At 53.0% G+C, this 12141-nt stretch overlaps 1 protein-coding gene across 2 annotated transcripts in view; it reads right to left on the bottom strand.

The window, feature by feature from the left end:
- Nucleotides 1-12141, bottom strand: part of SLC66A2 (solute carrier family 66 member 2) — a 47281-nt gene that overhangs the window by 6528 nt on the left and 28612 nt on the right. For both annotated transcript variants that reach the window (XM_007449958.1, XM_007449959.1), the window contains one exon: nucleotides 6428-6644. In XM_007449958.1, coding sequence (XP_007450020.1) covers nucleotides 6428-6644 — 217 coding nt within the window. The remainder of the gene's footprint in view (nucleotides 1-6427; nucleotides 6645-12141) is intronic.

Raw genomic sequence — 12141 nt, 5'->3', positions numbered from 1 at the left:
ACTAATGGGTATGAGATGGCTTTCTGGGTGCTGAAAATGTCCTAAAATTAGATTGTGGTGATGGCTGCACAACTCTGTGAAAGTCCTAAAATCCACTGAATTGCATACTTTAAATGGCGATGGTGTGATAGGTTACATCTCAATGAAGTTTTTTTTTTTTTTTAAGTCCCAGGGCTTTTGCTGAATTCTAATTCCAGCCCTCCTTGTCCATAGACTGGACCCTGGGTGTGGCGTGTGCGCACATGTGCAGGGGTGTGTGGCGTGTGCGTACTGTGGCGGAGAAGCGTATGTGGGAGCCCAGGCGTGCGCTGTTGCCACGTGCATGGCATTCTCCGCTCACACCATTGTGGGCTGATTACGTGTCAAGGATGACAGAGCAAGATGAGTGGGGGGCTGAGAAGTGATGTACGTGCGGCCCCCGGGGGAGACACCGCCCTGATTCCCGAGCAGCCAAGGCAAGGCTCCAGGCGCCCAGCTCCAGGTTCAAGGGCAACGCCGGAGCCGGACCAGGTGGACACTTCCCGGACGCTTCCTGTCAAGGAAGGAAGTGTCCCCGCTGGGACAAGGCAGCGGGCTGGGGCGGCCCCAGCTGCTGCTGCGCCTCGGCATCCCCACCACACCACAGCGGCCATGGGGGCCACACAAGCGCACGCACGCGCCTACACACGACCTCCTCTCGCGGCCCCTGCTCGTCCCCGGGCTTCCCGCCTGCCCCTCCCCCTCCTCGATCGTAACCGGTTCCCCGGATGGTTTTCTCCACAGCTGGCCTCCTCTTCCCGTCCCACCCGCCCCCAGGCTCTCCAGTAATTACTTGTTGGGGAACCTCCTCCGATCCGGCAAAACGCGGAGGCAGGAGGAGGGAACTTCTGCACTAATTAGTAACATGATTTCAAAAGCGGCAGCACTTTCTATTACTGGTTCAGAAGCAACCGTCACTTAACATTTTGTAAAGGGAAATCATCAAGTATCTCTTGCATTTCCTCCAAGAAATGTACGTGTGTATGCGTGAGCATATGTGCATGTGTGTCTGTGTGTGCATGTTTGAGAATCTGTCCATTTTTGCGAGTGTGTGCATGTGAGCGTGTGCACACATGTGCGTGTGTGTGTGCACACACCTGTGCGTGTGGGCTCACACCCTCTAAACGCGTCCATGGGTAGGCCCTTCCAAGCAGGTCCGCAGGAGACAAAGTTGGCCCTCAGATAGGACCTCACAGCCCCTTCCCTTCTTACACCTCCTGACAGTCTTCTGTCTGAAGCAAGTTGAGGCTGAGTGTCCCGCAGCAGATCTGTGGTGGCCCTGACCACAGGGCTCTGAGAATCCCAAATCCCAGCGGGTCCAGGGCTTCTCCATCATAGAGAAGGTCGGGGGATGAAGCTGCCCTCCCGGCGGGCTCCCTGGAAGGATGCCTAAGGATGCTGGGTCAGGCCACACAGAGCGGCTGCTGGGAAGTGGGGACGAGGGGCAGAGGCAGCCCTGAGACCAAGTCCTGAGTCCGGGCATGGGTGCAGGAGAGGGAGGGAGGCCTCTGGTCCTCCGGTGGGACCGGAGCAGCCGACCTCGGGAGGCTCCTGTGTCCATGCCGAGGGGCGCTGACCACACAGCCGGCCGGGGGGTCCCGTGTCGGGGCAAGTTCTGGTCTGAACCTGGGCCGAACCGACCCCGCTAAGTGCACACAGGGAGCCCCAGCCTCTCTCTTCCAGGCCGGGATGTGGAAAGCGCGAGGGGCGCTTTCCTCACAGCCCCACCCTCCTTGCCCCAGCCAGGAGCCCGCGATCCGCCCCGTAGGAATCAGGCTACAAGGTGACAGGCTGGACACTGGGGGGCAATCATGCTCGCCACAGCTCAGGCTCCAGCGGGCATCCAGGCTCCCTGAAGACACAGGTGGCATTGTGCTGGCCCTGGGGACGAGGGAAGGGTCAGACGCAGGTCAGACCAGCCCGGCCTGCACAGGGACACCTAAGAGTCTCATTTTCAGGATCATGGAGTCGGATTTATTGACCTTTGACAGCCAAGCTGTTCTGGGTGCCGGGGACACGTCACTGAGCAAGGACAGAAGGCCCCGCCCTGGGGACAAAGTGACAAACGGAGCTTGGCAGGGATGGAGCAGAGACCGTGGTGGGGCTGAGGGAAGACCCAGCAGAGGGATGCGCGGAGGCCTGGGTGCCCGAGAGCTGCGCTGGGAGAGGCCTGCGCCGGCGTTGCGCTGTTTCCGCACCTGCTTCAGGTGTAATGCGTCACTGCGTGGAGATTCCTTCACCTTTAGAGGCTCTCAGACACAGACTTCTTCAAAGAAGCACAAATTTCACAGGAAACAAAACTGGAACCAGGCTCCAGCCCTGCACTCACTCTCCCCCAGCACTCAGTCTGTGCTCACCGCCAAGAAAAAGGCTGTCGGCCCTTGAAATACACACAGAGCAAGGTCACCTCTCTGTTAACTCCAGCTGAGCAGAGAACCTGTGACCCTTCCATCACCTCCGGTCACCTGCAGGGCACGCCACCCCACACCACGTGCAGAGAGCAGAACCTCAGCTCAGGGCCCAGCTGGCCCCCAGCGGCCTGGCCCTGCAGACCCACCCACGGAGCCCTACCAGGGCATCCTGCGGCTCCGTGGACACGACAGCAACACTGAACAGGCCCCTAACCTAATTACACCTCCACCCAGAGCCCGTCTCTGAGCGGCAGGGCCCACGATTAGGTTAGTCTTCTTAACGAGGATGAGTGAGGCTCTTGAGAAGGACCCTGCACTCCAAGCTGACTGAATTAGCGGCCCGTGTCCATGTCCGTGACACAGACTGGCCCCCCTCCGCTGGCTCTGGGCCCTGCTCGGGCCCCGCCAGCGGGCATGGAGCGGGCCTTCGTCCCCGCGCGGCCGGGCCTTCTCGCCAGACCTGCTCACAGCACTGACCGCAGTCTCCTTCCCTTCCCTTCCGCCTTTGCCTTCTGTCTCCTTTACCCAGTGCCACCAGGCAGGCGGGTGGTCTGTGGGGGGGAGGGGCACTGGGGGAGAGGGGCTGCGGTCACCAAAGGCTGACGACCACACGCATCCTTTACGCCCTAAAGTCAGAATCTCAGGAGCACGTGCACCACCCGGCCCTCACACAGTCCCCCGGGCTTCCTCCTTTCAGGTTCAACGCCCCAGGTACCAGGGCCTTCTGCGCATCCTGTCGCTCCCGAGGTCACCCTGAGACAGGAAGGGGGACGGCCACGCCCACGGCCGCGCTTCTGCAGAGCAGCACAGACCTCCATGGTCCGGCCTGGCGTCTTTCCAACACTGCCTTTGCTGGATGAGTCACTGCAGCCCCACCAGGGACACAGTTCCCACTGGGGCCTTCTGCAGCTTTTGCTGTTGTGCACAAATTCTCCGAGACTTAGCCTGATCAGCTAGGTACCCGCACTGGTAAGTCTTCCACATCCATACCTGCTTCCCCAAGTGTTCTCACTTTCCCCAAAGTGATTTCGAGAATCAACTATTTTAGTCCTTCATGAGTTCATTCAATAAATATTTACTGAACTGAACTGCTGTAATTTTCCAAGCACATTGTCAGATGTTGGGGAAAGAAAGAAACGGGATACAGTCCTTGCCTTCAAGGCTGTCAGTCAAGTAGATGAGCTGGGCAAATTAAAACATCAGCGCATCACTGTCAGATGGCGAGGATGTTTCTGGAGAAACATGGAGACAGTGGTCAAATAAAAGGAGGTTTAGAAGGTCAGCCTAAAAGACAGCTGCAGTCACGTGTCCCGTACCCAAGATAAGAGTATCACACACAAAAACAAAGGGTTAGTTAAAATCAGGTGTGACACAAACTTCAGCTTCTTGGAAGACAGAATCGTCTCCCTGTTCCTCCCCTATACACCCTGGACATTACACAGAAACACAAGACTCTCAAAGGTGGAGAGAAGGCCACAGGAACCCCAGACTTGGAGCTGAAGAAGCAGGAAGTGCCAGGAGGCCCCAAGAACGGGCTGCTCTCTGTGCAAAAGACCAGGAAGGGTGCAGCCTGGCAGAATAGGCAACTTTAGCCAATAACTGCTCTACTCCAAACAAAACAGAAAAAAAGGCAGCCCCACCACCACCCGTGATAGCAGAGGAGGGTGGAAATCCTAGACTTTTTCTCCTGCCAGGCGTCCCAATCCCACCACCAGGGCAGTGTCGAGAAAGCCAGCTAGAACCAAAGGTCTAAGTAAGACCCAGCGTCTTATAAATAACATGGAAATGCCCAAGGTTAAAGCGGAAATCATCTGTCATATCAAGAACCAGGAAGATCTCAAACAGAATTAAACAAAGACAGTGTTTAGATGCCAAAACTGTGAGAAAGAGCAAAGATTTTCAAGGAGCCACTTTAAAGCTGCCTCAATGAGCAATTATGAATATGCTTGAGACAAATGAAGAGAGAGTCTCAGCAAAGAGACAAAGAGCTTCACACAAGAAACAAATACGTAAAGAAGAGCCAAATGTAAGCTTTACTGTATTGAAAAATACAATAACCAAAAGGAAACAGTCAGTAAATGGGCTCTCAGAGCACAGTGGCTGGAACACTGGCAAGAACCAGTGCATCATAACAAAAAAAGAAATGATCTTAACAACAGAATCATAGCAAATGACCTAACATTCCACATCATCAGAGTCCTAGAGAAGAGAGGTAAAGGGCAGGACTGAAAAAGTACTCAAAGACATAACAGCTGAAAACTTCCCCAAATGAGCAGGAAGTATAACCCTAGGGATTCAAGAAGCTGAGTGAATCCCAAACAGGACAGATCCACACCAAGACACACGTCACAGTCAAACTTCTGAAAACTAAAGACAAAAAAAAAAAAAAAATCTCAAAAGCAGCTAGAGCAAAATAACACCTTACTTATAGGGGCAAACAAAAATCACAGTGGGTTTCTCATCAGAAGCCACAGAGGCCAAAAGGAAGTGGCACATTTTTCAAGGGCTAAAAGAAATGAACTATCAACCTAGTTCAACCTGTATCAGCAAAAATTTCCTTCAGAGATGAACGGGATATCAAGACATTCTCAGGTGAAGGAAAAGTAAAGAAATCTGCCACCACCTGAAATACCCTTAAAGGCTAGTTACAGGAGTTTCTCAAAACAGGAAAAAAAAACAAAAACGAAAACAAGGAAAGAAGGCATCTCGCAATAGCAGGAAGGAAGGAAGAACATCATAAGCAAAAATAAGAGTAAACACGATAAACATTCCTATCCTCGTCAGTTTTGTGCATTATGTTGACTGAAGCAAAAATTATAATATTATCTGATGTGGTTCTAAATATGAATAGAGGAAATATTTAAGAAAATTATAAGTGGAGGGAAACATCACATATATAAAATATACTACATTAAAAATATCATAAAGGGAGGTAGAGTTGCCACAGTTCACTAAAAAAATCTATACAGAGAGATACCCACTCAAAAACACTATAGATAAATACTCATTAAACAATAACTCCCCGTTCTCCCCTCTTCCTAGCCCCTGGCAACCACCATTCTACTTTCTGTCTATGAATTTGATGACGCTAAGTCCCTCATATAAGTGGAACCATACAGTATTTGTCCTTTTGTGACTGGCTTATTTCACTGAGCATCATGTCCTCACGATTCCATGAAGTAACCTGTGTCAGAACTTCCTTCCTGTTAAGACTGAATAATATTCCATTGTATGGACAGACCACATTTTGTTTATCTGTTCATCCACTGATGGACACTTGGGTTGCTTGCATGTTTTATCTGTTATGAATAATGCTATTATGTTATGAACATGGGTGTACAATATCTCTTCAAGACCCTGCTTTCAATTCTCTTGGTTATATGCCCAGAAGTAGAATTGCTGGGTCACACTGTAATTCTATCCTAATATTTTGAGGAAATGCCGTATTGCTTTCCACAGCAGCTGGACCACTTTGCATTCCCACCAGCAGAACACAAGAATTCCAATCTTTGCACATCCTTTACCAACACTCGCTGTTCTGTTTTTCTGACAGTCACCATCCAAACAGGTGAGAGGTGGCATCTCACCGTAGTTTTCATTGTACAGGTCTTCCACCTCCTTGGTTAAGTTAATTCCTAAGCATTTTTTGCTTTTGGATGTTCTCATAAATGGAACTGTGCTGAGGGAGGCAGGGAGTGCCTGAGACCTGCCCTTGGTGGTGCTAAGCGGGAGGAAGCTGCCACGTCATTTCCTACATTAAAGGGTTTGAACCTTCTGCCTTCTGGAGACATCTGTGGGCCCCGCCTCCCGTCTGTGGCCCGCAGTGAGCTGCTCCACGGGAGGGTCTCGGCTCCCCCTCACCTGTTGCACACCTGCTTGCACATCAAGAGGTCAGAAGACCAGCGTCCTAACCCGAAACTGCTCTTGAACTGGCAGCTTCCCAGCAGAACTGAAACTGAAGCAGCAGATTTGTGCACGGGTCCCTGCCGCGCCCCTACCTCATGCCCTCCGTGGACTGGTGGCGGTGGTTGCGGCAGAGCTGCGGCATGCCCAGCATGGCCTCGGTCAGCACGGCCAGGAAGCCCAGGCTCTCCACGAAAAGGGCCGAGTCGATGGACAGGTAGGTGACACAGCCTGCCACACCGGTGAAGGCCAGGACACACTGCACGTAGTCCCCAAAGCTGTTCCAGTGCCAAAAGTGCTGGGGGTCGAAGTCTAGGGCAAAAGGGAGAGAAACGTGAACTAGGTGTGTAGGCCAAGGTCAGTGTGGGAGGACGGGACCGAGTGGGGAGGCCAAGGTCAGTGTGGGGAGGACGGGACCGAGTGGGGAGGCCAAGGTCAGTGTGGGAGGACGGGACCGAGTGGGGAGGCCAAGGTCAGTGTGGGGAGGACGTAAACTGTGGGCTCCATCTGCCTCCATTACGGCATTTCTGAAGGAGCCTTGATACAGATATTAGCTCCACATAAAAGACACTAAAATCCTTAAATTCTTCCTAAATAGTCTGATAATGTACTATGGGCTGGTCCAGAGTCTCTGGAACCTCTCTCCTGGTTAGAATCCCCATTCCTTCCCTCTACAACTTTGGATTAATTTTGTTTCTCCATTTCCTCAGATGTAATAGAGGAACAATAGTCCCTACCTCCTAGGGTTGTTTTACTGGTTAAATGAGTTAATCTTATGAACCTCAAAAGTACCCAGCCCATAATAAGGGCCCAGTAAAAATGTACGATATCACCACACACTTAGCTGATACGATGTTATCGTTTGCTGCACAGACGTGTCCTGCCGAAACCAAATTCACAAGCACTCACACAAATGAGCAGTTCACATGAGGTTCCTGGGCTCTGGCAGAGACACGCGGGGGTCCTGGGCACAGACGTGGTGGCCGGGAAGGTCAGGGAATGGGGATAAACACGGAGGGAGTCGGAGAGGGCGTGATGTGCCGAGCCTGACCCAGTCCTTAGACTGGTAGGGCCCAGAGCCCGGCACTCCTTCGGGAAAAGGCCCAGCAGGGCCGCCAGCACGGGCGAGGCCACCAGGATTCGGCCGTCCAGGGGGCCGGGAGGTGCCGTGGGGGAGGGTCCAGGCTGCACCACACGCCCTGTCCCCCACATCCAGGCCCCCCACTACCTCACCCGACGTGAGCACACTGTGGGCATCGGAGCTGGGAAGCGGGGGGGGCAGGCAGGGGCACCAGAGGCGGAATGGACACGGCCTGCGGCTCTGAGGTCCACTCCCCAAGGACCTCAGGGTCCTGAGCCTGGCTGCTCCCTGAATAAGCCCCAGCTGCAGTGTGTGGGCCTGCGTGTGTGGGGGCAGGACACGGAACAGCGGGCCCACGCGCAGGCGTCCCAGACAGAGGGCCCAAGAGGGTGTGGCAGGGCAGGACGCGCAGGCCTGCCGAGTTAGGTCCTGTCTTTGTGCCCGAGGAGCAGGGAGAACATGGTCAGGGCTGAGAGCTCAGGCAGGACAGGGACGGCTGAGGACACCAGGTGAGTGTGCGGGGACTTCAGAAAGCTGGGTCTGTGGTCAATAGATCGGAAGCCTTTCTATTTTAGGTTCTCGGGGAGCAAGTCAGTTGGCAAATGGCTACCAGAAAACCCATGTCAAAAAGTTCCTGAGAAGAGACTGAGGTTGGGCCCCTACCTTCATGTGCAAAAATTAACTCAAAATGCGCCGAAGACTAAACATACTAGATAAAACTAGAAAACTCTTAGGAGAAAATACAGGGAGAAAGCATCATGACACTGAATTTGTTAGTGATTTCTTAGATACACCAAGAGCACAGGCAACAAATGCAAAAACAGATCAACTGGACTACATCAAAATTTTAAACTCCTGTGCTTCCAGGGAAAAGGCTCCTTGATACGGGTCTTGGCAACGATTGTTTGGATGTGATTCCAAAAGCACAAGCAACGAAAGCAAAAATAAACAGTGGAATCTTTACATCAAATAAAAAGCTTCTGAACCTCATAGATATAAAGAACAAACTAGTAGTTATGGGGGGGGGGTGCAAGGTACAAACTACTGGGTGTAAGATCAGCTACGGGGACGTACTGTGCAGCACAGGGAATGTAGCCAATACTTTGTAAATGGAGTGCAACCTTTAAAAATTTAATGAAAAAAGAAACAAAAAGCTTCTGCAGAGCAGAAGAAACAATCGGCAACACAAAAAGGCAACCTATGGAATGGGAGGAAATATTTACTATCTTATAAAGGGTTAATATCCAAAATATACACAGAACCAGACCACTCAACATCAAAAAACAACCCCATTAAAAATGGGCAGAATGGGACCTCCCTGGTAGCACAGTCGTTGGGAATCCACCTGCCAGTGCAGGGGATATGGGTTCGAGCCCTGGTCTGGGAAGATCCCACATGCCGCGGAGCAACTAAGCTGGTGCGCCACAACTACTGAGCCTGCGCTCTAGAGCCCGAGAGCCACAACTACTGAAGCCCACGTGCCACAACTACTGAGCCCGCGCACCTAGAGCCCGTGCTCCGCAACAAGAGAAGCCACCGCAATGAGAAGCCCGCGTACCGCAATGAAGAGTAGCCCCCGCTCGATGCAACTAGAGAAAACCCGCCTGCAGCAACAGAGACCCAACACAGCCAAAAATAAATAAATGAATGAATAAATTTATTAAAAAATAAAAGAATAAAAATGAAAGTGGGCAGAGGAAATGAATAAACGTTTTTCCAAAGAAGACATACAAGTGGCCGACAGGTACATGAAAAGATGTCCAGCATCACTAATCATCAGGAAAATGCAAATCAGAACCACAATGACATACCATCTCACACCTGTCAGAATGGCCATTATCAAAAAGACAAGGAATAACAAGTGTTGGCGAGGAGGTGGGAAGAGGGAGCCCGTGCACTGCTGGTGGGGATGTAAATTGGCGCAGACGCTGCGGAAAACAGGACGGCAGTTTCTCAACAAATTAAACACAGAATTACTGTATGATCCAGCAATTCCACTTCCGGGCATACACCCAAAAGAACTGAAAACAGGTACTCGAACAGATATTTGTACACCCAGTCCTGAGGCTACAGGACGTCAGCACGAGCTTGGACAGAAGAATGGTGCCCAGAGAGGAGCCATGCCAGAGCCATGGCATCTCTGCCAGCCCCCCACCCACAGGGAGGATCAGGCCTGGGGCTTCACCTTGGCTTCAGAGAGGCCGCAGGGGGCCCGCATGGCCACCTCCGACTTCTCGCTAGCTTTCTTCAGGTCATCCCGGGCCCCTGGTCTGCTGGTCCACATCCCGCTGTGTCACTGGCAGGTTCTGCAAAGCCGTTGTAGCCAAAAAATCATCCACACAAATGCCAGAAACAGGGCACAGAGAAGGTCGAGGTCACCCCACGGGCACTCGGTGGAGTCAGCATCCTGTCAAGCCCCCTGCTCAGCTGACGCTGAGGACAGGACCCCTCCCTGCCTTCACCAGGACGGACTCCCAGGAGGGACATGAGGACCAAAAATGGGTCAGGACGATGGGGGACGGCGTCCGTGGGAGCGCGGAGGGGCCGGGAGCCCAGCTGCCACCTCCAGAGAGCTCGCTTATATGGCTGTCATTTGCCAAAGCACATGACTGTATTAAGTCTGTGGAGCAATGTGCATTTACACTCGAAAACACAAAGTTGCATTTTATGTACTTAAGCTCATCTGTGGCAGAAAACACAGCCTCTTGTATACATTTCGAAAGAATCCCTTTTGAAAGCAAGGCCTATGTACAGGCACATGAGCGCTGGCCCGCTTTCCGCCCCCAGCATGACGTACAGATCGGCCTCCAGATCGGCACCAGCCAGGGGGCCCTGGGTGGGCAAGCCAGGCCGGGCTGGGAGGCAACGTGGGCCAGCAGGACGCACAGCGCGCGCCAGCTCCCGGGACTCGATGCTCAGGAAACTGCCCCCTCCGAAGGATTAGGTGCTGACAATTCACTTTGAGAACCTAGGAGACACGGCCCTTTTCACCATGACTCAGTGTAGCGACCTGTGGAAATGAGCATAATTCCTGCCGTTCAGGTTTATAAAACTTCAACCACGTGGGTCAGAGTCCAACAGCAGCGCTCAGGCATCACAGCTGTCAAATTCTCATCCGACAGCCCCTCGCCCGAGCATCCACTGCTGTGGTGGTGACGAGGGTCCGGGCTGCCCACCATAGCCACTGCAGTCGCTGGGACGTGCCCCTTCAGTAAACCCGACCTGAGACCTGCATCCACCTGCTGCAGCTGAAGTGCTGTCCCCGCGCAAGGACCCCACTCGGAACCAGCCGGCAGCCCGGGCGAGTGGGTGAGTGAAGCGGGCGGGCGCAGAGGCGTGCGGGGGGGGTGGGGAGGGGACGTGATGGCGGCCAAGCAGCGCCACCGGGCCCCGCGTCTGAGTGCGGGGGGCTTGGAAACAAAAAGTCATGCAGCTTGCTCACAGGTCTATGCTCAGGAAGAGGTGGGACCAAATAAACATGTTCTGAATGAGTAACTCAAGGTGTCTCCTCAAAAGGCCCGAATGACTGTAATAGGCATCATCATCAATAAGCATGAATTCCGAACGAGGTGGAAAGCTGCCCAATTCAACGCTCATTTGGCAAACAGCACTTGGCCGCCTCAGAGAACAAGATCCAAGAGGTCGGTGCCTCCAAGGCCACTGCTGCACGGTGACCGCCGCACAGTGACCACCACACACCCTCCGGGGGGTGAGGACAAAGGTCCCTGAGAACGGGAAAGGGCAGGAGGAAGTGTGGCTCAGAGGAGGTGGGATAGGAGCTAGTCATCGGGGACAGAGGACCTGTCATAATCGATGCCCACTTCCCAAAAGTCTGTCTCTGCCTGTATCACAGGCAGGGGAATCGTCTCTTCCAGGAGCTGCATTGACCACTGTTTCTGAAGTTCCAGGAAAACGTGCCAGAACCCGGGAGCACCTGGCCCTTTACAAGATGATACAGCAGTGAATTGCCAGAGGAAGGAAAAAGAACCCTCACGTGCATTTTCACCATAGTTACCACATATCTGAGACAAAAGAGGAAGGCAAAGTGTGATGAGATCAAGAAGATGAGAGCTGGGCTTCCCTGGTGGCACAGTGGTTAAGAATCTGCCTGCCAACGCAGGGGACACAGGTTCAAGCCCTGGTCCGGGAAGATCCCACATGGCGCGGAGCAACTAAGCCCGTGCGCCACAGCTACTGAGCCCGCACTCTAGAGCCTGTGAACCACAACTACTGAGCCCACGTGCCACAACTACTGAAACCCACGCGCCTAGAGCCAGTGCTCTGCAAAAGAGAAGCCACCGCAGTGAGAAGCCTGTGCACCGCAACGAAGAGTAGCCCCCCCAGTTGCCGCAACTTGAGAAAGCCCGCGCACAGCAACGAAGACCCAATGCAGCCAAAAATAAATAAAATTAATTAATTAATTAAAAATAAAAAGAAGATGAGAGCCCCACAGATGCCCCGCTGTGTTTCCATGGCAACAGCGTGACTTGATGCGCGTGGGCTTCAGATGCGGTCACTGTCCCTCTCTGTGGCCCATCCAACTCCATCCAAGCCTGTCAACTCACTCTGCCTACAATGTTCACTGAAAACCAAGGCACAGGGCCTTCCTAAAAAATAGGCACCGGTAAGCCAAGCACACCCTAAGCCACCTCAATTCATGTGTTTACCACAAACGGAGCCATCTAAGGAGGGCTCCCCAGAGCAGCAGGGGGACAGCTGGTGTCCCTA

Source organism: Lipotes vexillifer, unplaced genomic scaffold, assembly GCF_000442215.2.
Source record: "Lipotes vexillifer unplaced genomic scaffold, Lipotes_vexillifer_v1.1 scaffold1012, whole genome shotgun sequence".
Classification (NCBI taxonomy): Eukaryota; Metazoa; Chordata; class Mammalia; order Artiodactyla; family Lipotidae; genus Lipotes; species Lipotes vexillifer.
The sequence above is the reverse complement of the archived record's forward strand: the minus strand, read 5'-3'. Positions and strand labels throughout refer to the sequence as shown.